This window comes from Myotis myotis, unplaced genomic scaffold (assembly GCF_014108235.1).
Source record: "Myotis myotis isolate mMyoMyo1 unplaced genomic scaffold, mMyoMyo1.p scaffold_m19_p_6, whole genome shotgun sequence".
Classification (NCBI taxonomy): Eukaryota; Metazoa; Chordata; class Mammalia; order Chiroptera; family Vespertilionidae; genus Myotis; species Myotis myotis.
Window position 1 is genome coordinate 20489747 of NW_023416368.1, and position 21647 is coordinate 20511393.

At 52.3% G+C, this 21647-nt stretch overlaps 1 protein-coding gene across 19 annotated transcripts in view; it reads left to right on the forward strand.

The window, feature by feature from the left end:
• TNIP1 (TNFAIP3 interacting protein 1) overlaps positions 1 to 21647 on the forward strand; it is a 51762-nt gene that overhangs the window by 15538 nt on the left and 14577 nt on the right. For 15 of the 19 annotated variants that reach the window (XR_004968278.1, XR_004968279.1, XR_004968280.1 and 12 more), the window contains exons 2-7: positions 9470 to 9622; positions 10538 to 10623; positions 12250 to 12330; positions 14098 to 14289; positions 17787 to 17881; positions 19670 to 19790. Coding sequence is in view for 16 of the 19 variants with exons in the window: in XM_036313653.1 (XP_036169546.1) it covers positions 9493 to 9622; positions 10538 to 10623; positions 12250 to 12330; positions 14098 to 14289; positions 17787 to 17881; positions 19670 to 19790 (705 nt within the window). In the remaining 3 variants the exon portion in view is untranslated. Of the gene's footprint in view, positions 1 to 8146; positions 8319 to 8607; positions 8705 to 9469; positions 9623 to 10537; positions 10624 to 12249; positions 12331 to 14097; positions 14290 to 17786; positions 17882 to 19669; positions 19791 to 21647 lie in introns of those variants that run through there. The other 4 variants (XM_036313651.1, XM_036313650.1, XM_036313654.1 and 1 more) reach the window with 2 other exon arrangements.

Here is a 21647-nt window from a genome sequence, read left to right on the forward strand (position 1 = left end):
CTCTTCTACAAGAGAACTTTGTTCTCAGCAGTCAAGCAAACAGCAGTCTCAATGTTGACATCATTGAGAAAGGGCATGAGTTACTGTGGGTGACCAGCTGTAAGAAAAACAAATATTTATTAGGTGAGATCAGTAGAAACATAACGTATAAAAGGGTGGAGGAGAAAGTTTCTCTGTTTGGTCAGGCAAACCACACCTGGAGCCTGTGTTCCATTTCAGGACCAGCTACAAGCAGCGCACAGGAGGTGGGGGTTGAGGGGAGTGGATGGAGAGGGGTCGGTCTGGAAGCCAGTCCCTGTGAGAAACCATGGAGGGCACAGGGGCTGATCAGCTTTAAGAGAAAGCATCAGGGTCCAGATCTCTTCAGGGCTGAAATGGAGAAGAGAGGCAGGCATCTTGTTCCTTATTCCAGGAACCCCAGAGTCAGAGCAAGGGCTGGTGGAAGCAGAACTGGGAGTAGCCGACTGCAGCCAGTGCTGGCCGCTGAGGGGAGGCTCCTTGGGAAGGAAGTCTGGGTCACTAAAGGTGATCAATGGCAGTCCCTCCGCCCCCTCCCCTAGGCACTGGACAAGCACGGGACTGAATTTCCCCTGAGCTTCCTTCCAGCCCGAGACCTAAGCCCTGGTGACTGCTGGTGATTAAGGGCAGCCTGGGATCTGATTGCATGCAAGGTTATAGCCACACAGGCAGCGCTGGGAACCTGGGGCCATGTTCCAGATAGCCGACAGCAGGACTGGTTTCCTCCCTCTGAGGTTCAGTCAGTTGCCTCTGGGGCAGTGCAGGCCGGTGGGAAGGGCATGGGTATTGGATCGAGACTGGATTCTTTGTCCTGCCAAGAACCAGCTGTGTGTCCTTAGGCAAGTTACTTAACCAATCTGAGTCTGTTTCTGATCTGGAAAATAGGAATAATGCTACCTAGCCGAGAGGATTGGTTTCCTTGCTGGAACCCAGGGATAATAATTTTTATCTCTGTGTGGGAGGGAAAAGTGAGCCAATGTGCTTCATGGCACAGCCCATGGCCTGGCATATGGGAGACTTCACAACGGTCAGGCCCTCTCCCAGCTTTAAGTAGGTGCTCCTTAGTCTTCTTTTGCAGTGATTCCAGCTGGCTGATGGCCCTGATCTACCCCCCTGTCTCCAGGCTGGTGGTGTGGAGCCTAGGTCTTGCAGGCTGAGTGGAAGTTCCCTCTGTGGGTGAGTCAGAGGAGGGGACAGGAGGGAAGGGAAGGGAGAAGGACACAGCAGGAGGGTAGGACCTTGTGAAGGGGTGCAGACATTATCTGGGAGTTTCTGACTGCTCTTGGGGAGGCGACAGCACCCCCCACCTCCATAGCACTTGTGGGAGGGCTCATGGGTCAGGGAAATCCACTTGGGTGTTAGGAGGAATTGGGGCTGCAGAGAGTAGCCTTCTCAAAGTCATAAGGTTATAGAAAGGGGTGATAACAAATTGCAAGTTCTGGACTGTTAGAATTAGAAGGGGCCTTAAAGATTGTCTAGTCCCCCCATGATGGTATTGCTATTGTTGCAAACTGAGGCCCAGTGAGGGGAAGATGTTTGCTCTGATATCCCTTGACTACATCCCATGATTTCTGAGCCCTGGCTCCTCATATTGCACCCGATGCCTGCAGCCTCTTGATTGCTGAATTGGTTGCAAAGACTTACTAAGTCCTTGGCTCCTCACTGGCGAGGATGCCAGGGTGGGCTCCCTGATACACACCATCAAAAGTAGGTGCTGTGTCTTTGCTGACAGTCATCAAGAGGGCACAGCCAGCTCTCTGATTGGATGGGCCTGGGACCACAGTGTCCCTGACCGTGAAATGGGCAGGGAAAGATTTTTGCTTTCGTTGGCAAGATGCTTTTAGGACACCTCAGTTCCTCTCATCTTTGGGGGGAATTGAAGGACATTTCCATTTACAGTTGAGGAGAATGAGGCTCAGATGATTCTCAGTCTTGCATGAGTGTGGTACCCTGCTCCATGGCTGCTTCTACCTACATCTTCACTGGCTGTAGTATTGTGCCAGTGTCCCTGCTTAATGGTTATTTGCAGTCACCAGACATTGAGTAGATGCCACGACCTAGCTTACAGAGCCTACAGATGAACCTTAAAACTTGTTAAAAGAAGGATTAAATGGGGTTGGGGGAGACTTGGCCCTTAAAACAGCTGGGCACAGTTATGGGTACCAAGAACCTACTATGTACCAGGTACTTAGCTAAGTGCGATAAACACATTATAACTATTTCAGAAATTTTATTATAAAATGAGTACATTTCTTGTTGCATTAACCAAATAATGAGGAAGTATGAAATGAGAACTCCCAACTGTACACATATTGCTTCATGTAATGTTTTTAATCTGATACCAGCTACTTCTATTATTATTCCTACTAGAGACCCAGTGCACAAAATTTGTGCACTGGTAGGGCCCCTAGCCACTGCCGGCTGCTGGCCGGGTCGGCCCCGCCCCCTGGTCAAACTCCCAGATAGCTCCCAGTCGAGGGGACAATTTGCATACTATGCTTTTATTATATAGGGTTTTTGCAGATGAGGCAGCTGAGGCTTAGAAGAGGTGAGGGACTGGTTTGGTATCACTCAGCCTGCAGGGGTGGACAGAGCTGGAACTGGGGTGAGGCAAGGGCAGGTGTGGCCCCAGGTGCAGCACCTGAGGCACTCAAGGTCACGTGCTTGCATGTGAGTGCCGCTTCAGCACTGCACCCTGCATGCTTCACCTGCTCCACCCTGTTTGGACCCTTTCTTCCTGACTCCCAGGCTGTATTATCTCCAGTGTGCTGGGTCCCCTCTCTTTCTGTGACTTGCTGCTGGGCCTCAGTCAGTCCTCAGGCCAGCTTTAAGCCATCCCCCAGCTTCTCTCTAGTGCAGGCTCCTCCCTGTGCACACCAGGGAACTAAGGTGCCGGGAGTGGGCAGGTTTGCCCATGGCCAGGAGTAGCTGAGTAGACGCTAGGACAGTCTGGCTTTCTGTCCTGTGCCTTCCTCCCTAGAGACCCCTCTGCTTCACATCTCTGTCACCTCCACCCACCATCATCCCTGGAAGCCCCTGCCGCTTCTGGTCAAGCTACCTGGTAGTTGACCGTTGGCCACTGTGACCTTCCACCTCAAAATACCTGAGATCTGCCTGGACTTTTCCCTCTGGGACAGGGAGAGCTTCAGGACCTCCCCCCCCCTTCCCCGCCCAGCCCCGCTTCACCCCCCCCTCCCCCGCCCCTCGGCTGTAGGGTATAGCTGGCCCCAGGATGCAGCCAGTTCCCAGCAGCAATAGATCGGGCGATTAAATCCCCAGGTGGGCCTCAGTTTCCTCATCTGTGAGCATCAGCCCTGCCTTCCTCCCAAGGCTGTGTGGCAATCAGAGGGAAAAACAGTGCTTGGGAAACTACTAGGTATTTTGCAAATGTTACTGGTGTGCAAATTTTCATCGTTTGGGGGGCCCGGGAGCTCTCCTCCCGGTGACAGCACATGACAATCTCAGATGGACTGAAGCACTTCAGGGCAGAAGCTGGGGTGTAAATTTAAATCCGAATCTCACCTTTTTCAACCTTCTTCTTCTTGGGTGGAGACTGTGATTTGGACCCATGCTCCCACCCCCTCACACTTCCTTAGCTGCTGCCTGTCACCCTGCCACCTCCTCTTTTTTGGGGGGCTGGTGACTCCTCCTGTTTCAACAGCATCATTTTACATCTTCACTCTGTGGTCCCTGCCTGGCCTATCTGTCTAGACTCTAGGCCCTTTTCTGCCCCTAAACTGGGTCTCTCAGGTTCCAGTGGGCACCCCCACCCCACCCCCTGCCCCTGCTGAGGTTTTGTTTTGGAAGAAGGTCCGAGCTGGCTGCCTCTTCACTACCGTCTCTTTCTGTTTTTGGAGGGCGGGTTGGTGTCCCTCTGCTGATCTGTAGCTGCCGGAACAAGGCCCAGGTGGATATGGGGTCAGGGCCAGACCCCGCAAGAACATAGGGTGGGGCCTCTCCTTGCAGTGGGATCCCAGTAATGGAGGAGGGGTGTGTGTGTGTGGAGCCGGGGGGGGGGGGGGGGGGGGTGTGTTGGCGGGCAGTGGGCAGGCTGGAGAGAGCAGAGACCTTCTGGTTCCAGCCCCGTCCTGACTTTTGGTGACTTTGGTCTTCGTGCTCTGGCCCTGACTGGTGGCCTTCATATCATGAGGGAGAGTTGGAGGGCCCTAGGACCCTAGGCACTGAGCTCCCGCACTGCCCCAGGCGAGGGGTGGGATCTGTGACCCCACATGCTGCCAGCCTGGCGGGCAAGATAGTGTAAAGCCGCCTCTCATCCAGAGAGCCCCTGGACGCCTGGGAATGGTCTCGGTCTGGGCCTGGCCTCATTGCCCTTGGAGATTCCTGTGCAGCTCCGTCATCCTGGGAATGATCCTCTCTCCAGGAAAGGGTGAAAAAACCACCCTGGCCAGGAGGAGATTCCTTTCTGCCCAGCAGCATCCTGGAACTGCTGACGACCATCTGGGCGTGAGGTCAGCAGGACGTGGAAATTCCCCATTTTCCTCTTTGTCTGTCTTTCCTCCAGAAGCCAGGGTGGCTCCTCTGACCTCCAGAGAGGGTTTCTCAAGGAGGCCCTTTCGCCTTTCTTCATCCACCCTCTGCCTGTTCTTCTCCCTGCTGAGGCTGGAGGTGGGGAGAATGGTGCTGCCTGCCCCCTCTTTGGCTTCTCTTGAACCTCCTTCCCTGTCAACCCCCAGTGCCGAGGAAGAGCCTGAGCATTGTGTGGTTTGCAGGATGTGGAGATGGGCTTTCAGTTCCTCTATCTTGCATCCTGCCGTGCGCTTGGCCCTACATCTGGGCATCTCTAACGGAGCACGGCCGTGCCAGCCCTGATTTTACAAGTGTATGGTTGCTCAGAGTGCCTCCGGTCAGTGGGCCACGGTCAGGCTCTTGGATGTTTGCACATGGCCTCTCAGGAAGCAGGGGCAGGGGCTCCCCCACACCTGATTAGAGATGTATTAAGGCTTTCTTCTGGACCACTCTGAAGATACTTTGGTGGACAAGATGGACTCGGCCTGGCTCGCCTGGAGCTTCTAATCTATTGGGCAAGCCAGATGTGAAGCAAAAAGCATACCCAAATTATCACGTAAAGTCATCTGTCAGTCCCATTCTGGGTGGGCGCGGAGTGGTGAGCAGGAACCAGGACTCCTGCCGCCCCTTATCACCAGAGGTGGCTACAAGTCCCTTCCAGCTCTCAGCCTTCCCCTTGGTGAACTTCATTCAGCTGTCAATCATGGCTCACCTTCCAAGTGCCAGACCTGTGAAAACAGGGAGTTCTCTGTCAAATGTGCGAATGCTTATGGCACTCAGATACATTCCACGCTGGTCCGTAGGTTTTGCTAGAGCAGCACATGAAGAGGAAGGGGAGCATCAAGGAAGTCCCCCCTCCCTCTCTCACACACCTACCAACATTTCTGAGTACCTTGCTCTGTGCCAGTCATTGCGTTAGTGCTTTACCCACACTGCCTCTTAAGTCAGTGAACATTTCAGGGCTTTCTTGTTCTACTGTGTAGTATTGACCTTTCAGCTTGAAAACAAGCCCCCTTCCCCCACCCCCAAGATGAGTGATGACTTTTGTGTGGGGTGGGCAGGCTGCTGTCCTCTGCCTCTGTGGGGCCCAGCAGGGCATGGGTGCCTCGAGAAGGGCGTGGGTGTATTCGTCTTCTCTGTTTGTCAGGCTTTCAGGGAGGGGTTCTGCTCACCAGAACTTTATTTTTCGTTCTGACCTATGGCAATGTGGACCCTCTGGCCAAAATCCTTGTTATTTCTTATGCTTCAAGGCAGGGGACACTGCCCAGAGGGTACCTAAGAGCCCCATGTTACCCTACAGTATGGCTTGAACTCCTCTGGCCAGAGCCTTTGGGGAGCTGCTCAAGTGTAGCAGGGGGCAACTGGGCTTTCTTAGGCAGAGCTGGCTTTTCATCTCCCCTGTCACCTGCTGGCCATGTAATCCTGGCTCTCTTATAACATGAGGACAAGTTAGTATGTATCTTAGGGTCATTTGCAGCTTACCTGAGATAGTGCACCTGAGGCGTTCAATGCCTGGCGTGTAGAAGATTCATGGATGGTGGTTGTTATCATTAGTCCCTTTTCACTCTTCTTTCGGGGATCATTGTGGGGATGGTGATCTTGGGAGGGAGGTTTCAGGGCCCAAAGTCCTTCTGAGGTCCCAGTGGAGGCCTTTGGAACTCCTTAGTGTTGGGAAGCTCTTTGTAGGTCTGGAGGCTGGATCCGTTTTTCAGCCTCAGAGCCTTTGCACTCACTGTTCTGTCTGCCTGGAGTATTCTTCCCCCAGATATCTGTCTGCATAACTAGTCCCCTCTCCTCCTTCAGATGTTTGCTAAAATAACCCCTTCTCTGTGAGGCTTTTCCTGACAGTTCCATGTACAATTAAAGTCCCTGCCTCGTGCTTCCTGTTTAAATTTTGTCCATAGATATTTTGATATTTTCATCACTCCTAATACTGTGTCTGTCTGTCCATCATCTATCTATCTATCTATCTATCTATCTATCTATCTATCTATCTATCACATCCGCCACTAGAATGTAAGCTGCATAAGGGATTTTTGTCTGTTTTTTTAGCTGATAATTTCCCAAACTAGTACCTGGCAAGGAGTAGGTGCTCAATAAATAATTGCTGAATGAATGAACAAATGCAAGAATGAAGTTTCTCTACTAAGTCACAGATCTAGGAGTCTAAAATCACTTCTCAGAGAGGTTTCAAATGAAAGAAAGCAGATGAAATTGAACAGATAAATGTGAAACACTTGAGCAAGTAGTTAGTGGTTTGGTGGAAAATTCATCTGTTCAGTAGAAATGCAAGGGACAGGCCATGCATGATAGGAGACTAGAGGAGAGTGACAGTGTCAACTAGTATATTAAATATTAGTCAGGGTTTTTTCTTCTTTCTTTTTAAAAAAGATGACATACATATAAATGGAACTTGGGATTGGATTGACTGGCTTAACTGTTAGGGCATAAGCATTTCACTATAAAGTCCTAATTTAGTGAACAACTTTCATTTCCCCTCTGCAGGGAGGGGAAGGGACTGCCCATGATTTCATAGTGAGTTAATGGTTAGACCACTTATTTACTTAGTGTTTATTGGGCACTCTTTTATAGCTAACTAGGAGCCCAGTGCATGAGTTTGTGCACCTTGAAAGGAACTGTACTCTGCGAGGCTGCAGTGGGCACAGGGGCAGGTCTCGGCCCATCCTCCGAGCCCCAACCTGTCCCCTCCCGCCGTGGCCCCCAGTCCCCTGTCTGCCAGCAGCCCTGCTCCCTGATGGCACTGGCCTCACTCGCACCCGCTGACAGCATGGAGTGATTGGGGCTGGTGCCAGCAGCGGGCGCAAACAGTGGCTGCTGCCCTGATTGCCCCTTAGGAGCAGGGGGAGGTGGAGAAGCCTTGAGAGGTGATTGGGGCTGGCGCCAGGCTCTGGCGCCAGCAGCAGGTGCAAGCGCTGGGTGGGACCGCGGCACACAAGAGCAAAGAATTTTCAGTAATTACCAGAGGCTCACCCCAATGACAGCAATCTGCACCCCACCTTGGTCTGGTGTCCCCACTCACCTGCTCCACCATCCCACACAGCCCACACCTGCCATGTTCCACACTCTGCTGCCTGCTGCCGATGCCCACCAAGTTCCATGCACACACCCCCTGGTGGTCAGCGCATGTCATAGCGACCAGTTGTTCGGTTGTTCATTTGTTCTACCATTCGGTCTATTTACAGGTTAGCCTTTTATTATATAGAATACTGTGCTGGGTTCTGGGATCCTGTGATGCAGGGACCCTGGCCTCCTGGACCCCACCAATAGGACATGAACTCAAGTATTTTTACTCTGAGTCTAGTGCTTTCTTATACTCCATCCACATTGTACTTCATAGTTGATTGCTGTTGCAAAGGAACCAGCAGTGAGTGTAGTGAGGCCACTGAAAGAAACTGATGCCATTCTTAGGTTGCATTAATAGAGGCAGAGCATCCAGATCAAAGGAGGTGACTGTCTTCCTCTGTTATGCTGTGGCCAGACCAGTCGAAGTGCTATGTTCTCTTCTGGGTTATGGGGACTGCCTTCTGGGGCACCTCAATGGCCTGGCCAGCCCCCTGATTTCCTGCTGTTGTCCTTACAGCCAGGCGGGCACCCCAGCAGGGGCTGAGCCACCCTCATGGAAGGGAGAGGACCGTACCGGATCTACGACCCTGGGGGCAGCATCCCTCCGGGAGAGGCGTCCACAGCTTTTGAGCGCCTAGTGGAGGAGAATTCCCGACTAAAGGAAAAAATGCAAGGGATAAAGATGTTAGGTAAAGCAGACGCTGCACTCTCCCTGCGAGCCATCTCCCTGTAGCCTGCAGTGCCAGCTGGCATATGCCTCCACCCATGTCATCCCTCTGCCCTTCCCGGCCCTGCCCTGGCTCCTGCCCCACAGCTGTGTCTTTATGCACTTCCATAGCCCTGAATCCCCAGCACCCAAGAACCATGGTGACAGGACTCAGAATACCCTGAGGGGCTGAGAAAGAGGTGTGGGGTTAGGGAAAGGGAGCTAGAAGGCCCATTTTGTGGATGTGGAAACAGAGTGGCCTTATTTTCCAGAACACCAGCGAAGGGGGAGCTGGCATCATCTGGACCACCAGGGCTCGGTCCCCAGGTGTTGGAGCAGGGAGCCAAGCTTGGCTTGAAGCAGATGGGAGTAGGTCCCTTGATTTCTCTTTTCCTGGCTTTTGCTCAAGCTGTTCCCACTGCCAAGGAGCTCCCCTTGCCTTGCATGACTGTCATCCCCATCCATCAGCACCCAGCTCAGATGCCACCTCCTCCTCCACGACATTCCGTGATTTCCCCGCAGAGGGGTCTCTCTGTCCTCCACACTCCTACAACTACTCCTTTGCCTTGCTGCCACCTTCGCTGGTCTTAGGCTTTGGGGGCGAGCTCAGTTCCCCAGTTTTCCAAATGCTTTCTCCTTGCTTCACAGACCGCTGCTTAAAATGGCAGATTGGGGAACGAGAAGTAGAGTTGCCTCTTCTCCACCTGTGGGAGAAGGACGACTGAGGCCCAGAGGATAACTGGCATTATCAAGGGGCTCGTCCCTTAAGACTGCCCCAGGCTGTGGGTGGCCCCTGGGTGCCATGATGGTAGGTTTAAGAGAGCCCTGACTTTTTGTGGAGTCCCAGCCAGCTGTGGCGGGATGGAGCAGGAAGAGGGAACCAGGGGCCAGGAGTTTGTCCTAGATTCCCCTCCACCTCTTCCCTGATTGCAGGGCCCTCTTCCTTAGGGCCTGTCTCTGATTGTGGGCTGGAATGATGTTCGTCCCACTCAACCCATAAGGCAATGGTGGCAGTAAAGTCCAGGGCCTGGAGCATCCAAAGCCAGGCCGAAGCAGGTTTAGGGGCACAGGGTGGAGAACCCGCGTACAGTGCTGAGTAATTCCTCTTGCTCCTCCTTTCCCCGTTCTTTCCAGGGGAGCTTTTGGAAGAGTCCCAGATGGAAGCATCCAGGCTGCGGCAGAAGGCAGAAGCGCTGGTCGAGGACAGTGAGCTGGGCAAGGACAGGCAGCTGCTCCCACCACCGTCTCCCACTTTGACTTCCTTCGACCACCTGCCTGAGCTCACAGGTCCAAGGGCACCAGCTTGTCCTCTGCCTTTCCTTGTAACTCCCAGCTCCCAAAACCCTCAACAGTGGACCCCTTCCTGTTTAGAAGTCCACATCTCCTCCACTTACCCTTGGGCCACAGGCCATCCTTCCAGTCATATTTTGGATGGGACTCTGCACTCCCAAGGCCCTCGCAGACATCAGTTATGGATCACAGCGATCCACTGTACCCGAGATATGGCCTAAGATCTTCATCAGATAAAGATCAGCATATTTATGCAGCAAATATTTAATGAGCAGCTGCTATGTACCAGGCCGAGCACGCCAGTAGATGCCGGGCTGAATGGACACATAGAGGAAAGTGATGACCTCAGAGTCCACTGTGCCCATCAGTGGGTGTTTCTAGTCTCTACTTGTCCCTTCAGCAATGTTTGCTGAGTCCCAGATTGGTACTGGGCCCATCCCCAGGGCGAGATGTGCAGCTACCCTCAAGGGACTCCCTATGGCAGGAGCCCCAGAAGGTCGGGGGGTGGGGAGCCAAGTGTGAGTCCTGGTTTTTCAATCACTGGCTCTGTGACTTTTCCATGCCTCAGTGTCCTTACCTTTAAAATGGGAATTTGGAGCCGCCATGAGAATTGGCTGAGATAATACATATAAAAACGCTTTGTTACTTGTTAATCATCATCCTGTCATTATTGAGGCAGGTCTAGGGGAGCAGAAAGCAGTGGCCAGCAAGTCCAGGAAAGTTGGTCTCTCTGCCCAAGCTCTGTCCCCGCTATTCCAGGGCCGGTCCCTGGGCCTGGTGGGACCACCTCCCATTTTCCCAGACTCATGGAGGGAACTCGGAGACGTCTTCTGGCCAGGACTGTCCTGGAGGGGGCGGTGTCTGGGCTTTCCCCTTTCCCTACTGCTCATCTATGTTTTCTCCATTCTCCAGGAAAGGATGCAAATGTCCCAGCACCCCCTACTAACCCTGCACCCCCCAGTGACAAGCCAGAACCAGTCCAAAAACCTCCATCCAGTGTAAGTTGCATTTGGAGTCCTGGCTGAAAGCTGCCTGGACTTCGAGGTCCCTTTGGCAGATACAAGGACATGAAGAGAGAGGATTGGCATCTGGAAGCCTAGATTCTGACTTGCTGGGTGATGTAGGGCAGGCCGATCTCAATCTCTCTGGGGTCTCAGTTTCCCCATCTTTAAATGAAGGTCACAATTAAAACTTGCTAGGAAGACCCTGCTATGCACAAGGAGTTCCTCCCTTATGCTAAGTCGCAGAATGTGAAGCATGTATCTACCTACTACACAGTGCTAGGAAAGCAAGTGGATGTGACATAGAACTCATTCTCAGAGGGGCTGAAGAGTCGCCTCGAGACGTTTTGCTTGGTGTCCTAGGCCTGGAAGAGACTCAAGGGATCGTATCCTGTAGCATCTTTATCCTACAGATCAGGTCCAAAGTGAGAAGAGCATTTTCCACGGTCTCGCAGACAGTGGGGGAAATGTAGAGGTGAACGTGAGGTTTTATAGGACACGGCCAAGATTCAGAGCTGGCTTCCTGGTGGCCATGAGGCTCAGAGCAGAGATCCAGAAGCTGCGAGTGGAGATCCTCCCGTCCATTCCCATCCATCTGCCCTTTCCGAGGGAGGGCTGCAGTCAACTTTGTAGACCAGGTTGATAGCAATCCCAGAGCCAGTTACTAGTTCAGAGGGACCATTGGCCTATCTGTTGGTTGCACAACCAGTACACATTCCACTTGGAGTGGCTGAGAGATGAGAAAAAGGCTGGGAGTCTTTTTTTTTTTTTTCTTAATAGAAATGTCTTTGAAATTTTAATTTTCACATTATGTAACAGATTCCTGACCCCATTCATAAAGCATCAAAGTTCAGACTCAGATTTCACTGTTCTTTGTTGTTAATCCTCACCCGAGGATATTTTTCCCATTTATTTATTTATTTATTTACGTATTTATGTATTTATTTTTTAGAGAGAGAGAGTGGAAGGGAGGGAGGAAGAGAGAGAGAATAGGGTTTTCTGGAGCTGGTTTGGTAAGGCTGGCACAGAACCACTTCTTTGTGGCCACACTGACTGCTGTCTGTTCTCCATCCGAATAGTCAGGGGACACCTGGACCTGGGAGACAGCTCTGAGGCCGTAATAGGAACATTGGTTTTGCAGGCCTTGGGTTCACCCCCTACTTTTTGCATTAGCTAACAAAGTACCTTCAGTTTCCTTATCTGACCAAAGGGGATATAACTCTCTCACCATAATGGAGTTCATGAAAACATTTTAAGTCTCTGTGGGAGAGATTTTAAAAGTACAAGTTTAAAAAAGAAAAGATCCTGAAGTTCTGGTGGTTCAAGGTCAGCTAGCCCAATATCCCTGTTCTCCAGATAAGGAAACTGGTCACAGAGGGCCTGTAAGCTCAGACCTCACAGTGAGTGGGTTGTGGGCAGACTTGGGATCCTGCTTCATGGTTGCACATGAACTGATGTGTAACCGCCCGGGGAGCTCAGCTCTGCATGGAGTGGCTGCCGGGATGAACTGGATGTGAGAAGAGATTTTTGTCCTTCCATTCCCTGCCCCTCCCTGCTGCTGTCAGCTGTGGGTTGAGTGTTTTTTCTCTCAGGCAGCCTGTAACTAACTCCCTTTCTGCACAGGGCACTTCCTCTGAATTTGAAGTGGTTCCCAACGAGCAGAATTCTCCACCCGAGAGCAGCGGCCAAACCAGAAACATGATGGTGAGTGGATGGCAGGTCCCGGCATATCCCATGTCTCCTCTCTGTTTCAGTCACCTGCCCCGGGTCAGAGGCACAGGGTCCCTTGGGCACCCTGGAGTCAATTGGGGACCCGTGGGGGGCCGGAGGAGGGGATGCTTCTCAAACATGCAAATCCCTTGCTGGTGACTTCCCCTACTTGGGTCACACAGGCGCCCGATCATTGTGAAAGCCCTGCTGGTCTCCATGAATGCCGGGCACCTCCACACACTATGACTCAGCCTCTGGGCCAGTGGGCTCCTAGAAGGTGGAACAGAAAGGGTCAGGGAGACCCAGAGCAGCTTAGCCAAGCAGTTTACCCTTTTGTGCAGGCTGAGTGTTAGAAAGGTTCTGAGTTTTGTCTCCTGGGAACTTCTGTGCCTTTACCCTGCTCTGTCTCTGAGGGCTCTGAGAAGCTGGTGGAGGCGGCAAGAACCCCCTGCTCAGAAAGTATTTGCCCTATGACCTTGGACCAGTAACATTATCTCATTAATAAGTTCCTCCTTAGCCCCACCATGTGCCTAGTCTGTGCTGAGTCAAGACAAGACAGCCTCCCTGCCCTCTGGGAGCTTGTAGGCTAGTTGGGGAGATGAGTGGATGAAGCAATTCATAGACCTTAAATAGAGCAGCTTTTGCCACCTCAAATCCTTTATGAAGAGAGGCAGTGGAGGATGAATGCAGAGTCCAAGAAGCCGCGTTATCTCCTGTTAGAATAAAGTGCTAACAGTATTGCATAGGCACTTACTGAGCATCAGGAAGCCTCAGTTCCAGTCCTGGTGCTGCCACTGAGCCACTGGGCGGCTCTGGGCAAGTTCCTGTTCCTTGTAGCTTAGTTTCCCAGCCTGAACCCGGAGGCTCCCCATAGCTCTACCATCCTGCAACATCCATGTTTAGGGGATGCCTGCTAGAAGAGTGGAAACGTGGGCAAGGCCAGGAAGGATGAGCAGAGGGGACACTGGGAATGGAGCCATAGGAGGTGTGTGGGGACGGTGGGGTCTCAGATGCCTGGCAGGGTAGCAGTTAGCTGCAAGGGGCCACTCTGGATCCTCAGGCACAGTGTTGGCATAACTAAGGCACTGTCTTCGGAAGGAATGTTCTAGACACAGGAGAGATGGAGAGAGAAAGATTGATTGATTGTTGACATTGGACTCCCTTGCCCATAGTATGCTACTGGATTGGGTTCTGTGAAATATCTAGATTATGGTTCTTAACCTGTCTTGAGTCTTGGTTCCTCTGAGAAGCTGATGAATGCTGCAGCTATTCCCCAGAAGACACACAATAGACATGGAAGTCAGGCAGCTCTGCTCTGTGTAGCTCCCTTAGCAAGACTCCCTAAGCCAAAGGAGCAGTACTGTGGAGTGAGACCCCTTTCCTGGGCTTGCTGCCTTCACGTGGCAGTTCACCCTCCTGAGCACCCTGTGAGCTCAGAGGGAAGCAACGGGTGTGTGCACATTTGGTAGATGAGGATTCCGAAGCCCAACAGATGAGCGATCCACCCCCAGGCACTCGGGGAGGCCCAGAGTGTGGGAGGAAAGTGGCTCTACTGCTGGTAAGCTAGCTGCTGGCCTGGGAGTCCCGGTCCTGCCCTGTGAGTCAGCCCCAGACAGGGAACCTGCGTAACTGGAGAATTTCCCTGGGCTGAGCTGGGATCAGAGGGGGAAACTGAGTCATGAGGAATGGGGAAGCAGGAGAATGGCTGACAGCGCCTACTCAGACCCTGGTAAAGAACGGCCCTGTTCCCCTCCTCGCCAGGAGCTGGGTCCTCTGCCCCACGAGGACAGCAACCTGATGCTCCACCTGCAGCGCCTGGAGACCACCCTGAGTGTGTGCGCCGAGGAGCCGGACCACAGCCAGCTCTTCACCCACCTGGGCCGCATGGCCCTCGAGTTTAACCGGCTAGCCTCCAAGGTGCACAAGAATGAGCAGCGCACCTCCATCCTGCAGGTGAGGCTGGCCGGGAGAGGGTCACCTGGGGTGGGCAGGTGTGCTTCCCCTCCCTCCTCCTCTAGCTCTTCTTGGGAATCCAGGGTACTCGGGGGACTTCGGAGAATGACGTTGCCATTGGGGGCTGACTTTGGGCTTCTTGTTTGGGGTGGTGAGCAGGGTAAGGAAGTTGTGGGAAGGGGTGAGGAAGAGGAAGGAAGTTGGGAAATATGGGATGGGCAATGCAGATTTCATGGTTAGGGGTCATGGATGTGGGCAGGCTGGGAACAGCCCTGCCTTGTTCTTCACCGACAGACAGGTGGGGAAAGGGAGGGGACCAAGGCAAGGGGGCCATCATTATCCCCACTTCACAGGTTGCCCAGCTGGTAGATGGTGCACTTGGGATTTGAACCTCAACCTGTCATATTCCAAAGCCCATGCTCTCCACCACCATCCCAGCTTATCTCCCAGTAGAGGAGGCTTCCTTTCATAACCTTCCCCGTGCCGTGGGAATGAAGCCAGATTGACTTCTAGGCCAGTTCAGGCCTTGAAGCCATATGGTCCTTGGTTTCAGTAGGGACTCTATTGCTGTATGACCTTGGACAAGTCACTTAACCTTTCTGTCCCTCACTGTCCCTCTCAGTAGCATGGTGCTGGGAGTGCCTGGTCATGGGATTGCTGGGAGTAATAAATGAAGTCCAGTCTAGAACATTTAAGTGCTCAAAAAGTGGTCACTGTTAGGATTTGATGATGACCAGACTGCCATACTGAGCCGGGGGTCCTAGCCTTGAGGGCTTGGGGGTAGGGCAGGATTCACAGATGGCAAAACTGAGGCTCCTGGGGAACCTGCTCAGGACCTGAGCACCTATCCCCTCAGTGACAGGGCTGTAACTTTAAGTCCCCTGCCTCCCGCCCGGGCCCTCCTACTCCAGTCACTGGTCAGTGGTCTCATTCGTGGCAGCAAACCCTCACGTGCCCAGTTAATGGGCGAGAAGTCTACCAGGTGTGACCTCAAGAAGGGCCTAGGTTGACAAGAGCAGAAGGGCATCCAAGCTGGAGACAGTGTGAGGAGAGATGTGGGGAGCAGAGGACCCCAAGGAGAGTGCAGGACCCCCAACCCCCCTCAGGTGAGGGCACAAGGGAGGCAAGGCTGGAGGAGTGATTGGAGCCCGAGAGCCAGGCTGAGGGAGATTCTCAGATGTCAGCAAGGCTTAGAGGTGTCAAACTGAGCTCCGGGAGGCGAAGCCAGTGCATCGCACGGGTGACAGAATTTTCAGTGTCAACATTTTGGCCTCATCAAAGGGGGTCCTGTCTACCTCTGTTGTTTTTTATACCAGGCCCTTGTTTATTTCCTTCTTAGCTCTTAACATAGTTTGTAATAGTTTTATTGCATTAGGTGGTTTATTTGCTTTGTGGCTTTTTTCCTTGTACTTCCTGCTGGAATATAAGCCTCACAGGAGGGGCAGGGACTGTGTCTGTTATATGCATCACTGTACCCCAGTGCCTGGCACTAAATAGGTGCTTAATGCACATTTGGTGAGCAAATGAATGAATGAGTAAGTGAGTGGACTAAGGAACTCACAGGTTAGCTCTGTTACCCCTTCAATGGACTGTGACCTTTGTGACAACTCACCTCCGTCAGCTGCTTTGTAAGCAGGGCATTTCCCCAGAAGCTTGGAGGGAACAGCCCTCTAGCCTAGAAAGGTGGACAGCACACCCTGGCCTTCCCTTAGTGTCCAGGAGCAGGACATTCTGTTCCCTGGAGGCCCCACCCAGGGCTGTGGCATCCTGGGTATTTGCCCCGCCTGTGGGTAGAGGCAAATTAATCCGGTTCCTCTTCATTCATTTGTGGATTTGTTTCTTGGTTTACTCCACAACATTTTCAAGGCCAGCTATGACGCAAGGCTTCTGCTAGGCATTGGAACTAATTACAGTAGTTTTCTGTTCTCTGCCTCGGACCTCTCATGTCCAACCATCCCCAGTTCAGGCTTTGATGCCTTCCCAAGTCTCTCCTGGGAAACAAACAACTCTGAAATCCCTCAGGATAACAAAAGTTTTCCCTCAATCCCTGTAGCAGGGACTCCTCATTTCTGCTCCTCAGTTACTTAGCGGCCCCTTCATCTTGTGCCCTTTGGATTATGAGGCAGCCACAGGAAGAGAGACAAGAGAATGTGTATGGGCCAGCCCAGGACAGACCCTTATCACTTCCACTCACCTTTCCTTGGCCAGAAATAGTCACATGACCACAGCAAGGGGGGAGAGGGGAAGTTTGGGGAGAGACCAGATTAGGGCCTGCCAGATGGAGTTTAATCCCCCTGGTGGTTCTTAACAGCTGTTCAACCTCATGCAAATTAATTCACCTGCCTTAACCTACTTTAAAAATAGACATGAATTATGTCGCTTTGAGGACACTGTGAGGCTCCTATGATGCAGTGAGTGGAAGAGCACCCAGCCATGTGCCTGGCGCAGTTAGGTGCTCACTCAGTATTTGTTAAAGATTGAGTACTCAGTACGACACGGCACAGCACCATTGCTATTCTGCACCTCCCTCCCTTCCCCATCTGTAATGCCCTGAGTCTGGCTGTCCATCTTATATGCCCTCACCTCAAAGCTCTTAGAACACAGGTCGTCAGGTATTATCAGGGGACTGACAGTTCAAAGGTGCTTGCCCTCTCTCGGTCTTGTTTGTCCTCTGAGGGACCCTACGAAGGAGGCAGAGAAGGCACAGTTGCCCACATTTTGTAGGGGAGGGAACTGTGGCTCAGAGGCGAAGGAAGCCTGGGCCACACCCGAGGAGTTGACCGGAGACCCTGTCTTCTGACGTGCCATTTGACCACCGTGGAAGCCTCGTCCACTTCCCAAATCGTCCACTTCCCAAATCGACTAAGCTTGTAGGGCTCTAGGTCTCAGATCTTTACTGGTTGTTCATTCGTTTGGCCATTCAGTCATTCAGTCGTACGTTCCTTTAACAGAGTTAAGTGTCAGCCTGTGTAGACCCTGAGCTGGGCTGGGATCTGGCAGTGGACAAGAGAATGGGGAGGGGTCCCAGGCCTCAGGTTGCTCACAGACTAGAGAGGGTGGGTTGGAGTTGGATATTAAGAAAATTAGGACAAAAATGGCTCTTCAGCTCTCATTGCCACAAGTACCGAGAACAGGGGGCTGTGAGCAAGGATAATGGAGGTGACCTAACTCACTGGGATGTAGAAATCGGGGAGGGCTTCTCCGAGGAGGTGGTGTTTAGGCTAACTTGAAGCAGGAGGAGAAATCGGGAAGGCCTGTGGGGAAGAGTGTTCTAGGATGAGGGAACAGCAGTGAAGGAGGGGAGATGGAGCTCTCTGCCTTGGAGAAGGAAAAGGCCCTTTGGTTGATTCTTGTGTGGGCATCTTCATGGCTGGTTTTATGAGGATGCTTAAAGGAGCTTGGGTGGGCCCAGCCCCTGTCCTGTCCTCCAACATCAGCGTGGATTAGGGATGCACCCCTCCCCTTCCCTTGTCCTCATCTACCCCTCTGCCCTTCAGACCCTGTGTGAGCAGCTTCGGAAGGAGAATGAGACCCTGAAGGCCAAACTGGACAAGGGCCTGGAACAGCGGGATCAGGCTGCTGAGAGGCTGCGGTAAGTCCAGGCTCCTCAGAGAGGGGATGAGGAGTCAGATGGCCGAGGAGGGGGCGGGTGCATGGCAGTGATTTCTGGGCTGAGGGCTCAGAGGCCTGGGGAACTCTGAGGCCTCTGCCCAGAGCCCTGCTTTGGATGTCTTTGGTTCTTCTTCTTGGGTACCTTGCGGGGTGTCTATTTATAAAGTGCCTTGAGAACTTCAGAAGGTCTGTACAAATTGCACTCCTTCCTTGGGAGCCTACGCCTAAGCTTAGCCTGTGAACTGTGAACAGCTGCTGGCTGGTTGTAGGAGAGCTCAGGACTGTGCTGCCCCCTGCTGGCCATCATTCTGTTCTGCTCTGTATTCCTGAGAACAGCCAGGGCTCCCTCATCAGGGCTAGTGGATCATGGACTTAATTATGCACCAGGATTACCGAGGATCAGGCAAGGCCCCCATTTTACACTCCCACACCTCCCTCCTCACCAAGATTCTGAGACTGTGGGTCTGAGGCAAGACCTGGGTATCTGCATGTTCCGAAGGGCCGCTGGGATTATGATGTCGGCTGGTCCAGGATCACACTTGAGAAACACCGATCTTGACTGTCAGAACTCGAAGGGCCTGTGAGATCTCAGGGGCTAAACCTTTACGTCATTATGCAGAGGGAGACTGAGGCCCAGAGAGGCATGTGAGGCCTGGATAGAGCAATAGTAACGACTGAGCCACCGTGCCACTTTGAATCTGCATATATTTGTTTACTTCCAAGTAGCTGGAGTTTTATAGCTCTAAGACTCCATCCATGGATCCAAAAGCCCAGGCTGGGGGAGATTCCTGACTAGAGAGCAGGTGTACAAAGCCGTGTGACCTTGGGAAAGCCACTTTACTTCTCTGTTTTTCTATTATGTGGAAACCCAGCTGGCAAACAGAACATAAATATTTTCCATATTCCAGTCACACTTTTATTATGTCCTGTATCACCTATCTTGTTATTTACTTAAGAATTTACTTTAATTTGAATCATGTTTTGACTTTAAAAAAATACTATAAAGAGAGCTTTCACTAAAGTAAATGGAAGACAGCATTACCTCTACTAAGTAAAAGGCAATTCCAGCGATAAATGTAGTGAAAATCAGAGGATGCTGTTGATTCTGGCAAAGTACCATTGCCCACTGAAGGCCCTGAGCCTGAAGCCTGCTCGCTCTCTCTCTCGCTCTCTCAGTAAATCATTTTTATTGATTTCAGAGAGAGAGAGATAAAAAAAAACCACATCAATGATGAGAGAATCATCAATTGGCTGCCTCCTGCACTCCCCCTACTGGGGATTGAGCTCACAACTCAGGCATGTGCCCTGACAGGGAATCAAACCGTGACCTCCTGGTTCATAGGTCGAGGCTCAACCACCGAGCCGCACCGACTGGGCAGCTATCTCCCTTTTAACAAGGGAGACTGGCGAGTACAAGAAAGATGCTCAAGACATGACGCTGAGACTTTTCCCCTGCTCCACACCGGGAGTTGGAAGATAATTGGGGAGGATCACTAGAGTGTGATCTAGGATTTAATGCAGGTTTGACTGCGTCCTGAGGATCCCATGTCTGCAGGCATCCCAGTTGGGGACACCCTGCAGTGATGATTGGCGACTCCTAGGGAAGCCCACAGATTGCCGCAAGGAGGTTAAGGATGCCTTTTGGTTGCACCAGAGGAAAGGTTTCAGGGCCTTGCCTTACACCCCAGGTCTCAGCTGCAACTCAGATGAATAATAGGTCTTTAACCCAGAGCCAGCAACATGATTTCTGTGTTTGCCTCTGACCCAGGGAGGAAAACATGGAGCTCAAGAAGTTGTTGATGACCAGCGGCAAAGAGGGTGTCTGCAGGCGACCAGGCTCACCTAAGATGGAAGGCGCAGGCAAGAAGGGGGTAGCTGGACAGCTGCAGGTATGTGGTCAGAAACTCCTTCCACAGCATCCCGCCTCCTGTTGCCAGCCTCCATTGCCACCTCCAGTTGCATTGAGCTCACTGCCTCCTTCTCAGCCAGTTCCGCTGTTCGAAGGTTCTAGTTGTTAGATGGCTTTTCCTTAGCTTGGCCTGACAGTCCACCTCAATGAAGCTTCCACCGCTCAATGCTTATTCTGCCTTCAGCCACATGGAGCATCCATTCCTTGCAACACACACGCAGGCTGCCAGCCAGGACCATGGCTCTGTGGCCCCCACCAGCCCTCTCTTCTCCAGGCGGAATAGCTCCAGTTCCATTGCTCAAAGACGGTGGTCGAGTCCTTGGCTCAGTGTGAGCACATTCCCTGAGCACATCCCACTTTACAGGGTGGTCCTGAGCGTCAGCATGACATCTCAGACATTCCTGGCTTCTCAAGGGACTCTGCTAAGCTCCTGTGATTGCCCCCGGGAGCCTCTGACATGGAGAGAGGGGGACATGGCCTGGTAATGCCACCAGGCCAGCCCACTTGCCCCCTACCCACCACCGCTGCTGTATCCCTGGCTCACAATCCAGTCCCCAGGCAGGAGCTGGCTCCTTGCCCTATCAGGGCCTTTCCCCTGGCTGCAGGGCTGAGTCCCAGTTTCTTACTAACACATTTTCTCCTTTAATGGAGTTTAATGGCTGCACAGCAGGACTCAATTGTATTTAATAAGCCCCACACCTATGTAATTGTCCTAGTAAAACTTAATTACTTCTTACTATTGAGTTTACCCAAGACTCAAAAATCCAATCCATCGTCCTATTTGGATCTCTTTTCCCCTGTGAGGTAGGCAGAGCCAGGACTATTACTCCATTACCCAGCCTTGCCTGGAGGCTGGAAAGCATGACCTTGTAGAGGTCATGTGGCATCACTAACCAAGCTTCCTGCACCACTCGCTGTGAGGCAGACCCGAGGCGGGGCCGGGAACCACACTGGGAAGTGGCCATCTCTGCTTCCATTTGCCCCTCCCGTCGGAGTCTGCCTTGTTTGTCCTCTTGTGGAAGTGACTTGGTTTCTTGGGATTCTGTGGGCAGGCCTCTTCACTTTTCCAAAGCCCTTTAATATCACCTCATCTCACTTGACTCCCCAGAAGGCCGGATGGTCTTTCCACCCTGCCCAGAGGAAGGCTCTGTGGGCTTCTGGGCAGCGGTGAAGCCAGTGCCCTGGAGTCCCATGTGGGTTGAATGCTGCTGCCACCTTGGACAAGTTACATACTCTCCGGCCTCAGTTTCCTCCTTTCATAATGGCGATATTAGCACCTATCTCAGAGGGTAGTTGGAGGGTTCAGTGATGTGCCTATAGAGTAGGTGCAGTGCTTGGCACGTGGTCAGCAGTGAACATTAGCTGTTGCTTTTAATGGCAGATTGGGTGCCAGCAGCCAGGTAGTCTGACTCCTCTCTTCTTTGTGGAGGTTAAGAATGTACCCTCTGGGAGCCTGGCACCCCCTTTTCCTCCTTCCCCAGTAATGCTAAGCACAGCTCCCCTCCAGGAGGCAGCAGGCTTCTAGGGTCAGGCCCATCTCATCTTTCTCAGAGGAGGTGGTGGTCCCTGGAGGGTTCCCCCAGCTTGCTCCCTTTACTTCCGGTTCTGTGGTGTGCTTACAGACTTTAGCCTGCAGGGGGCACTTGAGCCTCCCAAGTTCTGCTCTCAGGGCTCACCCCAGGCCTTAAAGTCCTACAAAACCATGGTTCAGTGATCAAAACTAGAAAATACACTTGGGCACAGTACTGTTAACTAAACTGCAGGCTTCAGATTTCACCAGTTTTTCACTCATGCTCTTCCGTACCGTGATTCCAGATCCCACATTGTATTTAGTTGT